The 15,470-nt window shown below is 44.6% G+C and overlaps 1 protein-coding gene across 1 annotated transcript in view; it reads right to left on the bottom strand.

The window, feature by feature from the left end:
* Window positions 1-15,213, bottom strand: part of INPP5D (inositol polyphosphate-5-phosphatase D) — a 284,565-nt gene extending 269,352 nt beyond the window's left edge. Inside the window, exons 1-2 of the mRNA XM_075340896.1 lie at window positions 14,963-15,213; window positions 5,431-5,494 (exon numbers count right to left, since the gene is read on the bottom strand). Coding sequence (XP_075197011.1) covers window positions 5,431-5,494; window positions 14,963-15,096 — 198 coding nt within the window. The 5' untranslated portion in view covers window positions 15,097-15,213. The remainder of the gene's footprint in view (window positions 1-5,430; window positions 5,495-14,962) is intronic.
* Between the last annotated feature and the right edge of the window lie 257 nt (window positions 15,214-15,470).

Raw genomic sequence — 15,470 nt, 5'->3', positions numbered from 1 at the left:
GGCCGGAGAAGCTACCCGACTTGGTCGATATGTACAACAATATCCCGTCCAGCTCTACAAAGTGCACCCCAGCATACCTGATGAGGGCTCGTCCCGGCCGCCTGCCGGTGGACCTAGAAATAGGTTTGGAGTCCCCAGAAGCACTCCCCTCGACAGCTGAATGGGAAAATCGGCGGAGAGCACAATACCGGCAGATTCAGGAGTATGTGGAGAAGAACCTAAGTCGAAGTCGAGAACAGCAGGAGCAGCGATTCAACCAGAAAGCGTCTGCGGGCCCTTTCCAGCCAGGAGATGTGGTGTTAAAGCGGAAGAGGAAGACCCACAAGCTGGATGATCAATGGGAACCAATCCCATACGTCATACAACCCACAGGGTGGGAAGATGGGAAGGCCTATCAGATCAGTCGTGACCAAGGGGGCACTTTGGCCACAGTTTCCCGGGACCATCTGAAAAGGTGCCTACCAGCATTGAGGGCAACGGCTGACGTACCAGTTTCCCCACCAGCGGAGAAAGCAAAAGAGGTGATCCACACTGTGATGGGTGACTTCCCAGCAGACTGGCCTACACAGAACGGCGCGGTGATTCTTCCAGTGATACTGTTCCCACAACCTGTGGATGAAGAAGTGGTGGAAGCGGTCGACCGTGAGCCAGAACCATTGCCAGTGCCCAGGGATGAACCTGTACCCAGCTCCCCTATGCCTCCGCCTGCCCCACACGATAGAAGGGAGGAGGAACCGGTTGTTCCCTCTGCCCCACTGCATAGCCCCACTGACACCGGACCCCAAAGGTCCACCCGTCCCAACCTAGGTAGACCCCCACTTAGGTACAGGGAGACTGTCCTTTAAAGAGGAGGGGGGGTCAGGAAGTCTGTGTGAATCCATGTTTAAAAGTTTGTTTGAAAGTTCTGCAAATGATGAAAATGATTACCGAACAGTAACCTGATTGTCTGCTTGATTTGCAACCGGCCGGAGCCGGCACCGTTGTCCCTTTGGAGACCGTTTAAAAAGTTTGCATGGGAACTATCCATGGACAAGCCCGTGAACTTGCAGGGCAACCACAAACGTTAAGTGGCTTGTAAAAAAGTTGTTTGCCGTTACCGTTTCCACAATGCCGCCTCCGGAGTGGGTCAAGGGATGCTGCCTGGGCTTTAGGGGCAGCATCAGGGCCAGGTTGCTTGGGTGGGAGAGAGCGGAAACCGTGACCGTAAACCGTTTGCAACGTTAAAGTAATGTGCCTCCCGTTATGGGAAGAATTATTAAAAATGTATATATGTTACCGTTTACAATGTTATATTTTGCAGAAAAATAAATCCGGTGTTGGACGGGCAGCCCACGGACGGTCTGCATTTTGCTAAGGGGGAATGTGACGCCCTGGGCAAGCCAGGGGTCACAGGTCATCGCACCACCACACCCTACATCCCAGTCAGGAACACCAAAGCTAAACCAAAATCCTTGTTGCCTTCCTCCAGAGGCTGATGTTCACACCAGGGGGTGGGCCAGGCGGTTGGCTCCGCCCACCGAGGAGTTCACAGCTCTGGAGGCGGGAAGAACCAAGCAGTTCAGTTTAGGAGGAGGAAGTGGAAGGAGTAAAACAAGAAGTTAAGCTAGGGAAGTGAAGTGGTAAAGGAGGAGTAAAGGAAGGTGAAAGGTGACAGAAAGAAAGCCTGAAGTGAGTCCAGCTGTGTGCAGGACGGGGTCAGCAAGGTCAGCAACGGCGGTGACTGTCCAGAGGAGTGACTGTTCGGGAGTTCCTGGAAGGACCGCGGACGGGTGGTGACCCGGCGGTCTGGAGCAGCGTGCAAAGGACAGTCAGCACCAGGGCAGGGGCCTCTCGGACCCCGGCAAGGCTAGGAGTCGCCATAATTTGCCGAATCCGTCAGTGAAGGGGACGTAGATCCCCCAACAACCAAGTCCCGATTGAAGGCAACAGTCCAACCATTAAGGATGAACACCGCCACCGCCAGGGCACCAGTTCCTCAGGGCCAGCGTCTGCGGGCAAAGGAGAGCTCCTCCGGTCCAGCTTGAAGCCGGGGAGCGGGTTACCGGTGGGAACCCATCGCTACCAACACAGAAACACTAGGTGCAGGTCAAAGGGACATCACCGTTACCTACTGGGAGAGCAAGTGCAGCCGTCCGTGGGAACCGTCTTTCCAGCCGTGTGGTTTACCGTAAAACTGTGTCAACGTCTCAGGCAGAGTGAGTACCACAGTGCCGCAAGGCACAGCGCTGCCCCGGCGTCCCTGCGCCCACCAGGCCAAGCATCTAACCCCCGTCACCGGGCCCCGGGATCACCAACCCCTACCCACGGAGGGGCAACGCAACATCTCGCTGCTACACACCATCGTCCCCGGGCCTATAGAGCAGCGGTGGTGAAATCACCACAACCGTGGGTGGCGTCACGGACAATAAACAATCCCCACACCCAACAACCCCTTTCACTCACGGGCGAGGAGTGCCGCTCGAGAACCCCCGGGATCCGGCCCACCGCTCGAGCCACCACTGAGCAGCAGCCGCCGGACCCGAGCAGAGGGGGGTGAGCGTAGTGTGCTGACACCCTCCTCCGGTGCATTTCTGAGATAGAAGTCTGCTACAGGTAAAACAGTAACTTGTGGATTCTTTTCCAGGGCCTTCTCTCCTGCTGAGCGCAACTACTTGATTGGTGACCGAGATTCTTGGCAATCAAGATGGCTCAGGCGGAGTGGTGGTAACTACTTGAGGGAGCAGTGCATCCAGTCATCATCTTTACCGACCACAAGAACTTGGCCTACCTACTGTCGGTTCAGAGGTTGAAGAGGTTGCCTAGCCTGGTGGTCATTGTTCTTCACCCAATTTTAATTCAAGCTGCACTTCTGTCTGGCCAAGAAGAATGTCAAGGCAAATTCACTGTTTTGCTCCTTTCTGTTTGCCGATCAAGAAGAGGAGCCTCAGCATATTATCAAGCCTTTCAAGCTGCTCTCTGTGATTCCTCTAGACGTGTCTCAAGTTCCTCCCGGTAAGACGTTTATTGCTGAGACTGACAGGAAAGGCGTTCTTCAGTGGGGTCATTCCTCCAGGTTCGCCGGCCATGCCGGACAGAAGGAGTTTTTTCGGCTGATCTCTCAGCAATATTGGTGGCCAATGACGCGCCAAGATGTCCTGGAGTTTATTTCGGCTTATCCCTCATGTGCCTGCAACATGACCCCAAAGAAGCTTCCTGTTGGGCGATTGCTTGCCCTACCAGTGCCATCTACTCCTTGACAGCATATCTCGATGGACTTTATCACCGATCTGCCAAAGTCTTCTAGCTGCACTTTCATCTGGGTGGTAGTGGAGAAGTTTCAAAAATGGCCCATTTCACGTCGCTGACAGGATTGCCTCTTTGCCAGTGGTCGTGGACCACTTTGTTCAGCATAACTACCGTCTATCAATCCACATTGTGTCCAACAGAGGTTTCCAGATTACATCTTGATTCTGGAGGGCCACCTGTAAACTACTGGATGTCACTTTGAACTTCTCATCAGCCTTTGCAGTCCTAGGGCCAAGTGGAACGGTTGAATCAGATCCTGATGAACTTCCTGTGGCACCTAGTCAATGAGCACCATAGTGACTGGGTGAAGTTCTTTCCATGGGTGGAATTTTCGTATAATAATAACTGAGTGAATCCTCTGCTAAATCTCTATTTCACATAGTGTATGGACAGCAACCTAGACTCTAGTTCTCAGTAGCGCTTGCCTCTGGCAATCCTGCGGCCGATGACCTTGTTAAGACTTTCTCCGAAATCTGGGCAGAGACCAAATCCTCCCTCCAGCAGTCCTCCATCCGTATGAAGAGGCATATGGACAAGAGATGCCTTGATTCCCCTTCATTCCAGCCCAGACACAAGGTATGGTTCTTTTCCATATACATCCTTCTGAAGTTGCCATCCTACAAGTTGGGTTCCCGCTTTATCGGTTCCTTCGAAGTGCTCCAGTGAATTAATGAGGTGTCCTACAAGGTCAAGTTTCCACCTCCTTATGAATTCCCAACTTGCTACACATGTCCCTCCTCAAACCTCAAATCCTGTGTACTTAGCAGTTACCACTGGTATCCTGGTGCCTCGCCTCCCCCAGTCAGTGATGAAGACAACTTTGAGGTAAAAGCCATCCTTGCTATAAAATGGGTTCAAGGTAAAACCTTTTTAGTGGACTGGAGGGGTTTGGTCCTGAGGAGAGGTCTTGGGAGCCAAATGAGAATATTAATGCCCCTGTTCTCCTTAAGGGTTACCTGGAAAAGAGGGAGCATAAGGGGGGTAATGTAACGCCCGTACCGGCATCACCTCACTGTTCTGCCCCCTCCCCAATGGGGATGCAGACACTCTCACTTTCTTGGCTGAGAGGCATTAGGTATTTAAGGCACCTTCCCCTTAACGGAGGTGTCTGGGCAATGCGTTCTATATGTCGCTAGTTATCAGGTTCCTTGTGCTGCCACTGCTGTTACTGTGCTGTTGCTGATGTCTGTGTTTCAGTGCATATCAAGTCTGCTGATGCTGCAACAATCCAGACAGGCCACTCTTACGAGATCCACTGCTGATGCTGCAACTATTCACACCAGCCGCTTCTACAAGGTCCGATGTTGCTATTTCTACAACCAGAGACTGTCTCCTAGGCGCCAGCTGCCGAGGTGCCATTGATTCCCTGGGGCTGCCATCTGTCAGCTACCTACCTCCTTGTGGCTTTAGTGAAGTCTCAGTAGCTAGTTCGCTCCTTCAGGCCAGTGATCGGTACCTTCGGTCCAGTGGATCCACTAACCCCTTGCTCGCCCTGCGAGCATTACATAACATCTAATCAAGATTTAGAACAAATCATCACTGCATTCAAAAACCTTTGTCATCAGCTACTTTTTAATGAGCCTAACCCATATCGCCATGGATGCTACAAAGGAGATTATATTGGTATAAAGTGAATCATTTTATGAATTTTTTATGAAGATCTAGTAAAAAAAAGGGCTTTGGTCAATGTATTTCTTCAATAACACAATGGATGATCGTTTGATGCAACCCCCAAATAATCATTAAATCAGAACTGACCTGATTGCCATTTCATACAATTTTAACAACACAAAAAGGAACAAAGTGACACATGATTGATCAGAGGTACATTTTGACAGTGAAACACATTTCAGACAACAAAGAGTGTCATATACAAGGATGACTTATAGGACGCCTATGGCAAAAACAAGTAAACTTTGTTATACCTCCTACAGGGAATAAATCATTGCTACCTGACAAAAGGACTCAGAAGACCGAAGATCCTTATGTTATAAACCACTCTATTGGGTCCCGCACTTTCCATAACACATTTTATTTGGTTTTCTAGAGTGTTCTTTTAAGCCATTATTGAGGACAAAATTGGATAATTATTTTACATAAGAATATATAAATGTACATAAATAAATGAATGTAAATGTCTCTTACCTGCACTGAAAGCTGGTTCTCATTGTTCTGTAAAATCCTGTATGTGTAGACGCATTTCTGGAATCTGAAAACACAAATTGTACATCACACAATATCCATAGTATATAGGTCCACCTCAGAGTTTCCCCCTATTTTCCCCATTTACACTAGCTCCACTTTGCCCCATCTGGTCCCCGCGGCGTTCTTCCCTATGTGTGTGCTGCTGACTTTCTTAGTGACTGGATAATTTGATTTATGCACAATGCCGGTTTCGGATTTTTCTATTCGGATGTGCACAAATGTAGTAAACTGCAGAAATACGATGTTAATAATGTTGATGGGCAAACTTTGTGTAGTTAGAAACTTTTCATGGTCCAGACTTCTCCAGAAGGTTTATGTATAACTTATTGTGTTTGACAATATTTAAAAAAAAAAAAAAAATATCACATAATAATAAAACCAGTTTAATACTAGCATTTTCTCACGGAGTCTGACATAGCAGCAGGTTCCCTTACTTAGTGAATCTCCGCTCTGTCTTTTAGGAGGTATCTATATGGCCTACAAGGGCTTATAAGCTCCTTAAATCAACCAACCCCTTGGCAATATGTGACATCACTAAATGGAGTAGACTCAGGAGCTAAGCCCACTCCACATAGCATGAGTGCCTGCTGCAATATACACTTGGCACCCAAGAGTATGGCTGTCAGTCAGTGAGGGGGTGTAGTGACAGTGCCACTTACTATGTGCTGAGCGGTGACTGAAGCCGCGCCGACCGCACCTCTCTATCTGAAAGCCAGAGGCTGCTGGGAGGAATAAAATTAATTTCCTCCCTGTAGCCATAGTTTCAGTGCGTAGGCCGTATGGCTTTAGAACGCTACTAACCTCTAGATTAACCCATTATCTGCAAAATAATAGTGTTTTTTACATGACATGTTCCTTTTAAGTATTGTGGCATTGTCAGTGACTATTAGCAGGGGTTCTAAATATCCTACTTATGTGCAAAAACAAGTCACAATAGTCTGTGATTGGCGTACCTCTTTAAAGTTTGGCAGATATGCTGTGTGTGGGCCTCATTTATGCTTCTTTATATCTTAGTAGAAGGAAAATTTATCGATTTTGTTATTTTATTTTTTTTTTTTTTTTTCAGATTTTGTACATTTTTTTGCCCTGTGTCTATTCTTACTATGAGGGTGACATTCATTTTTCCGGTATGCAAAAAGAGAAACAAAAGAGTTTCCCAGATCCCCCTACCCCTTAGGGCTCTTTCACACGTCAGTGCAATTTGGTCGTAATGAACTGTCTGTCCGCGGATATCTTGACCAGAGCATGACAGCTTCATTGAAATATATGCAGCGGTCATGCTCAGATCCGGACAGCCACGGCCAGTCCATGCATTGCGATCCAACATCCGACAGAATTATACAGACGTGTGAAGAGTCCTGAGTCAGGAATCTTTTATCAATGTCTATTTTTTTTGACTAAAGCTCTTCGTAATAACTTTTACTGATTTTCCAACACATTCATTATTACCAATTTAATCGTTTTATAAGTCATCCACAATATATATTATCTATAAATACAAATCCTTGAGACTTTCCATTCTGTTGAGTTGTTAAACTTTCTGTTTTGTTCTTTATATGATTTACTAATAACAAAAACCAAAAATGTTCAAAATAGCAACTTCCTCTTGTGTTGTCACCAAGCTTTCCTAAGTGTCTGAAAGGGCTTCCCCTTCTACTAACTCGATTTGCAAAGCTAATTGACATGCAATAGATATATACAGTAAAGACCAAAAGTTTGTACACACCTCATTCAAAGAATTTTCTTTATTTTCATGACTGAAAATTGTAGATTCACATTGAAGGCATCAAAACTATGTGGAATGAAATACTTAACATTATCAAATGAGTGAAACAACTGAAAATATGTCTTATATTCTAGGTTCTTAAAAGTATCCACCTTTTGCTTTGATTACTGCTTTGCATACTCTTGGCATTCTCTTGATGAGCTTCAAGAGGTAATCACCGGAAATGGTCTTCCAACAGTCTTGAAGGAGTTCCCAGAGATGCTTAGCACTTGTTGGCCCTTTTGCCTTCACTCTGCGGTCCAGCTCACCCCAAACTATCTCAATTGGGTTCAGGTCTGGTGACTGTGGAGGCCAGGTCATCTGGCGTAGCACCTCATCACTCTCCTTCTTAGTCAAATAGCCCTTACACAGCCTGGAGGTGTGTTTGGGGTCATTGTCTTGTTGAAAAATAAATGATGGTCCAACTAAACACAAACCGGATTGAATAGTATGCCGTTGCAAGATGCTGTGGTAGCCATGCTTGTTATGTATGCCTTCAATTTTGAATAAATCCTCAACAGTGTCACCAGCAAATCACCCCCACACCATCACACCTTCTCCTCCATGCTTCACGGTGAGAACCAGGTATGTAGAGTCCATCCGTTCACCTTTTCTGCGTCGCACAAAGACACGGTGGTTGGATCCAAAGATCTCAAATTTGGACCTATCAGACCAAAGCACAGATTTCCACTGGTCTAATGTCCATTCCTTGTGTTCTTTAGCCCAAACAAGTCTCTTCTGCTTGTTGCCTGTCCTTGCAGTGGTTTCCTAGCAGCTATGAAGACCTGCTGCATAAAGTCTCCTTTTAGCAGTTGTTCTAGAGATGTGTCTGCTGCTAGAACTCTGTGTGGCATTGACCTGGTCTCTAATCTGAGCTCCTTTTAACCTGCGATTTCTGAGGCTGGTGACTCGGATAAACTTATCCTCAGCAGCAGAGGTGACTCTTGATCTTCCTTTCCTGGGGCGGTCCTCATGTGAGCCATATTCTTTGTAGCGTTTGATGGTTTTGCCACTGCACTTGGGGACACTTTCAAAGTTTTCCCAATTTTTTTGACTGACTGACCTTTATTTCTTAAAGTAATGATGGCCACTCGTTTGTCTTTACTTAGCTGCTTTTTTCTTGCCAGAATACAAATTCTAACAGTCTATTCAGTAGGACTATCAGCTGTGTATCCACCAGACTTCTGCACAACACAACTGATGGTCCCAACCCCATATATAAGGCAAGAAATCCCACTTATTAAACATGACAGGGCACACCTGTGAAGTGAAAACCATTTCCGGTGACTACCTCTTGAAGCTCATCAAGAGAATGCCAAGAGTGTGCAAAGCAGTAATCAAAGCAAAAGGTGGCTACTTTGAAGAACCTAGAATATAAGACATATTTTCAGTGTTTCACACTTTTTTGTTAAGTATTTCATTCCAGATTATGTTAATTCATAGTTTTGATGCCTTCAATGTGAAGCTACAATTTTCAGAGTCATGAAAATAAAGAAAACTCTTTGAATGAGAAGGTGTGTCCAAAGTTTTGGTCTGTACTGTATATAGATACAGTATATTCTGATACTGTTCCATTCATCCACATGGGACTTGCAGAAATATACCCTATGGGAATAAACAAGCTAGAAATAGGAGGAAACCACTATGGCTAAATAGAACTGTAAAGGGCGCAAGAAATGACAAAAAAAACAACTTTTAGAGTATTAAAGTAAGAGGGTAGTGAGAAGGCATTAAAAGAAACCTGTCATGTACACTTTGCATCCAGAACCACGAACAGTTCTGGGTGCATATTACTAATACCTCCCTAGTCGTCCCTGTATCTAGTAGCATAGATAAAGCGCTTTAGAAAAAGTATTTCTAAAGATCCTTTATGATATGCTAATGAGGCCAGGGACTAGTCGCAAGGGTGTTAGTTCCTGCACTCATTCCGCCCTCTTAGCATGGTAGCACACCCACAGTGGTTTGCTAACATGCTATTCAATGCCCATTGTCCATTGTCATCAGTGCACTATGAAGCCAGGTACACGCATCCCGGCTTCAGAGAGGTCTAGTGCACATGACCGGAAGTCCAGGGACTTCTGATCATGCGCACTGACCCTAAACCCGGCATTCTGAAGCAGTGACAACGGACACAGGTACGCACGTCACCACTGATGATGCTAGGCAATGGGCATTGAATACAATGTTAGCACACCCCTGTGGGCGTGCTAACATGCTAAGAGTGAGGAATGAGCACAGGAAATTACCCCCTTGTACTTGTGACTAATCCCTGCGCACATTAGCATATCATAAAGGATCTTTACAAAAACTTTTTCTGAAGAACTATTTATATATGCTACTGTACGCTGGGTTCAGTTAGGCAGGGATTAGTAATATGCACCCAGAACTGCTCGTGGGTCTGGGTGCATATTGCACCTAACAGGTTCCTTTTAAATATTTATCGAAAATTTAAAAAATTCTGTAAAAAGCAAATTAAGGCAGCAAAGTTGAGACAGGGAGATTTATTGCCAGAAAATTTTAAAATAATACAAAATTATTCTTCAACTACATAAACAGTAAGAAACTCAAAAATGATAGGGTTGGACCCCTCAAAAATAGTCTGGGTGAAATGGTGGAAGAGGATGAAGGAAAGGTCAGTCTGGTAAATGACTTTTCTCTACAGCATTTATACAAGAAAATCCCATGACAGATGTCATGATCAGGGATACCATAAATTCCCCATTAAATGTCACCTTCTTAAAGGGAATCTGTCAGAAGGTTTTGCTACCTCATCTGAGAGCAGCATGGTGTAGGCAAAAAGATCCTGAATCCAACAATGTATCACTTCGGGTGCAGTCGTTCAAATCAAAGATTTTAGTTTTAGCATGTAACAGAACTTAAAAAGCTGCCCTCACCCACACAAGGCTTTCAGTGTACAGTTCTATAGACAGAAGCTGCTAATCACGGAGGGGGGTAGACCCAGACTTGAGCTCACATGCTCTACTAATAATAAAGCTACTGAAGCTTAAACTAACATTGAAGGTCACCAAAAACACACTGTGATAAGAGACTCCTGGCTGGGATCTGTATGTTAACCCTTAAAGCATGCTGGCTTCTGATTACATAGCAAAAACTGCTGACCGATTCCCTTTAATGCAGTAGGAAGTAGGGTGCCGCCTCAAAATCACTAAAGTAGACAAATCACCAGGCCAATATGGCATACTCCCCCAATTGCTGCAGGAATTAAGTGCGGTGATAGACAGAGCATTATTTTTAATCTTTACATACTCCATAATAACAGGGTCTGTACCGCAGGACTGTCGCATAGCAAATGTGGTGCCAATATTTAAAAAAGGGACAAAATCCAAGTCTGGAATTTATAGGCCGGTAAGTTTAACCCCTTCAGCCCCGGGGCACTTTCCGTTTTTGCGTTTTTGTTTTTTGCTCCCCTTCTTCCGAGAGCCGTACCTTTTTTATTTTTCCGTCGATCTTGCCATATGAGGGCTTGTTTTTTGCGGGACAAGTTGTACTTTTAAATGAAACCATAAGTTTTACCATATGGTGTACTGGAAAACAGCAAAAAAAATTCCAAGTGTGGAAAAACTGCAAAAAAAGTGTGATGGCACAATAGTTTTTGGGATGTTTTATTCACGGTATTCACTAAATGGTAAAACTGATGTGTGGGTATGATGCCTGAGGTCGGTGCGAGTTTGTAGACACCAAACATTTATAGGTTTACTTGTATCTAAGGGGTTAAAAAAAATTCACAAGCTTGTCCAATAAAAGTGGCGCACGTTTTGCGCCATATTCCGAAACCCGTTCTCATTTTTTGGGATCTATGGCTCAGTGACGGCTTATTTTTTGTGTCTCAAGCTGACGTTTCTAATGGTACCATTTTTGCTCAGATTCTACGTTTTGATTGCCTGTTATTGCATTTTGCGTAAAACTTGCGGCGACCAAAAAACGTAATTTTGGCGTTTGGAATTTTTTTTGCCACTACGCCGTTTACCAATCAGATTAATTGATTTTATATTTTGATAGATCGGGCATTTCTGAATGCGGCGATACCAAATATGTGTATATTTATTTATTTTTTAACCCTTTAATTTTCAATGGGGGAAAGGGGGGTGATTTGAACTTTTAGGGTTTTTTTTAAAAAACTTTTTTTTTTATTTTTTTTTTATTTTACTAGTCGCCCTAGGGGGCTATAGCGATCAGCAATCCGATTGCTCTTATCTATCTGCTGATCACAGCTACACAGCTGTAAACAGCAGATTCAGTCACTTCCTGTTTCCCTTTGCTCCCGGCCGAGGGAAAACGAAAGTAAAACTTCATAGCTGCAGGTGTCATCACATGACCCTGTGCTACGATGGCAACCACCGAAAGTCACGTGATCACGCACGTGACTTCCGGTGGGGGCGGCGGTAAGTAAAAATGATGGCCGCGTGCATATAGATCTTGCTGCCCGACTTTGGCAGCGAGATTTATGGGGTTAAATGTTGCGAGTGCAAGCGATTCCACTCGCATCATGCAGGCACACATGTCAGCTGTTGAAATCAGCTGATATGTGTGCCGACCGCCGCCGCCTGCCCGCGGCAGGGGGCGGGGCTTAACGGGACACGCTCAATGACGGATATATCCGTCCATGGTCATGAAGGGGTTAACCTCTACTATGGAAAAAATTCTTGAAGGTTTCCTAAGAGATACTACCCTAGATTGTAAGCCCCAATGGGGACAGTCATGATGATGATGTATGTAAAGCGCTGTGGAATTAATAGCGCTATATAAATGAGTAAATATTATTATTATTATGATTACACTGGAGTATCTCAAGAAGAATAACTTCACAACCCAATATTAACATGAGTTTATGAGGGATCGGTCCTGTCAAACTAATCTGGTAAGCTTCCATAAGGAGGTAAGTTTAAGGACGGACCAGGGAAATGCAGTGGATGTTGTCTATATGGACTTTTCAAAGGTGTTTGATACAGTGCCACACAAAAGGCTGGTACATAAAATGAGAATAATGGGAATTGGGGAAAATATGTGTAACTGGGTTAAGAACTGGTCAGTGATAGCAAAGAAAGGATGATTATTAAAAAAAACACACTCGGACTAGGTCACAGTTAACAGTGGGATACCACAGGGGTCAGTATTGCGCAGTCTTCTTTTAAACATATTTATTAATGACCATGTAGGGGGCATGAAGCATTGAATTTCAATATTTGTAAATGCAACTAATCTTTGGAAAGTAATTAATACAAAAGGAGTATAATTTAATAATACAGAAGGATTTATGACAGCTGGAGGCTTAGGCTGAGAAATGGAAATTGGAGTTTAATGTGGATAAATGTAAGGTCATACACTTTGGCAGAGGAAATAAAATGTATAACTATGTACTTAATTGTAAAACTGGGTAAAACTGTTGTGAAAAAGACTTGGGTGTATGGGTGGATGGCAAACTCAACTTTACTGACCAGTGTCAGGCAGCTGCTGCCAAGGTTAATAAAATAATTTGACGTATTAAAGAGGCATAGATGTTCCTGATAAGAACATACTTTTATCCTGTCAAGATCTGAGGTTGTCGGTTGTATTAATCACCTAAGCATGTTAACGATGCAACAATTTTTATTTATGCCGGACACGGTCTTGTAGCAACCATACTCCTTATTATCCTCTAGACGACGGACATGACAACCATAGTGTGTGTATCCAGCTCCAATCTCTATAGTCCATTCATGGGCACCAGGACTTGGCCACAGCAACAGATCCTCACTCCTCCACATCACAGCACCAACTGCCCAACTAACCAAATGTGTGGCTTATTGTTGTACCTCTCCTGGGATCAGCCCCTTGTATGGGCAGAAGTAATCATCACACCCACCCCTTAGACATTTTCTTTATGAAGCTCAAAGTAGTAACGTTCCAGAAGCCCAGTCTATGGCCCTGTAGGCAGAATTCTGTATTAGAGAAGCCCCATGCAAAAAGATTCATAACCCCCAGCAGGTGCAAGACTATGAATCCTACTGCAGGCCTAATTCTATAAGAGTCCATGGAGGCCAACTAGAATGACACACTGTTACAACCCCTTCAAATTGTGTACCTTAAACTGACAAACAATCTATAATAAAACCCAACAATAAGATTGATGTAACTAACCAGCGCTCTGTGCTGGAAAAAGTCCAATAGTCTTTAGTTTGTGGCCAGCATCTCACATACCCCTATACAGGTCACTAGTGTGACCATGCTTAGAATACTGTGTACAATTTTGGTGTATAAGAAGGAGATAGCTATAATAGAGAAGTGCAACCAAGGTTATTAAGAGACTGGATGGACTGCAATACCAAAATAGGTTATTAAACTTACAAACATACAAAGCTGTCTATAATGATCATTTTACACCTAGGCCTGTGATGGGGACAAGGTACATCCACTAGGTCTAGAAGAAAGAAGGTTTAATCATAATCACTGATGTATATTCTTTACTGTAAAGGCTGCTTTACACGCAGCGACATCACTAACGATGTTGCTAGCGATAGCACCCGCCCCCGTCGTTTGTGCGTCACGGGCAAATTGCTGCCCGTAGCGAACAATATTTCCGGTACGCGTCACATGAACTTACCTGCCTAACGGCGTCGCTGTGGTCGGAGAACAACCTCTTTTTTAATGGGGCGGTTTGTGCGGCGGTGCAGTGACGTCACACAGCAGACCACCAATAGAAGCGGAGGGGCGGAGAGCAGCCGAATGAATGTCACGCCCGCCTTGTTGCCGGAGGACGCAGGTACGGTGTTGTTTCTCGTTCCTGGGGTGTCACACGTAGCGATGTGTACTGCCTCGGGAACGACGAACAACCTGCGTCCAGCACGAGCAACGATATTTTGAAAATGAACGATGTGTCAACAATCAACGATTTGGTGAGTATTTGGGATCGTTAGCGGTCGCTCTTAAGTGTCACACGCAACGACGTCGCTAACGAGGCCGGATGTGCGTCACGAATTTCGTGACCCCAACGACATCTCGTTAGCGATGTCACTGCGTGTAACGGGGCCTTAAGAGCAGTGAGGCTATGGAATTCTACCACATAATGTTGTAATGGTTGATTCATTACTAAAATTTAAAAGAGGCCTGGATGCCTTTGAAAAATATAATATTACTGGTTATGCGCAGCAGATTCTGTGATTTGGTGTTGATCCGGGGAACTTGTCAGATCGTCGTATGTGGAGTCAGAAAGGAATTTTTCCCATAATGTGGAGCTTAGTGGGTTTTTGCCTTCCTCTGGATCAACATGTTAGGCAATGGGTTGAACTTGATGAACTTAAGTCTACCTTCAACCTTAAAAACTATGAAACTATGAAATCCATGCACATCCTGCAGAAAGAAGTGCATTCAAACGTGTGAGCCAAATGCTAGGGGTATGTGCCCATGTTTAGTATTTGCAGAAGATTTTTCTGCTGCAAATCCAGAGTGTTAACAGGAAAAATATTGTGTAAAATATGCGAAAGAAATGACACCCCGCAGATTAAAAAAAAAATGCTTTTAAGGTTCAAATATGCAAGGAAAAAATAAGCAGCATGTGCATACAACTTCAGAAATCTCATTCACTTTGCTGGTACTGTAAAATGAATACTAAGGTATTTAGCTGCACTGTACCAATTCTGAAAACACGTTTTGCACTTTACAAGTGAAGGGCAATATAACAATAACAGCGATAAGTAGCGTTTCACTTACAGCACACACAGAGCATATGCCCGGCACACAGATTCACTATCTCGCACAAGGAAACTGCCATCCTTGCCAGCCTGTGACAGCAGATCTTCAGCCTTGGAGCGAGTGATGTACCCATGGTACCAGCTTAACGACATCTCAGGAAGTGTCAGTGCAGTATTTCCATAGGCCTCCCTCCGCTTGTCCTCACTGGAGGCAGGATCCTGCAGACAGTGAGTGCTGCGCACAAATTCTGCACTTGTTCAGGAGCCCAAATGTTCTCCCTAAGTTCTCTTGTTCTCTCTGTGTTACATTGTTTCCTGTTTTAAACGCAGAGATGCAAAAGGAAACAGTAACATGGGGACTTCCTTATTGTAACCACAGCTGAGAAGGGAGGGGGTGGTAGAAACGCATGACAAATTCGTACTATAGCACCAGGCAGCTGGATTTTACTAGTAGCAATTATATCAAATTGCAGTTATATTTAACTCTGCAGGATGAATTCAATAACTGATATGTGGAGGTTTACACT

This window comes from Anomaloglossus baeobatrachus, chromosome 3 (assembly GCF_048569485.1).
Source record: "Anomaloglossus baeobatrachus isolate aAnoBae1 chromosome 3, aAnoBae1.hap1, whole genome shotgun sequence".
Lineage (NCBI taxonomy): Eukaryota > Metazoa > Chordata > Amphibia > Anura > Aromobatidae > Anomaloglossus > Anomaloglossus baeobatrachus.
Note: the sequence above shows the minus strand (reverse complement) of the source record. Positions and strands in the feature narration are given on the sequence as shown.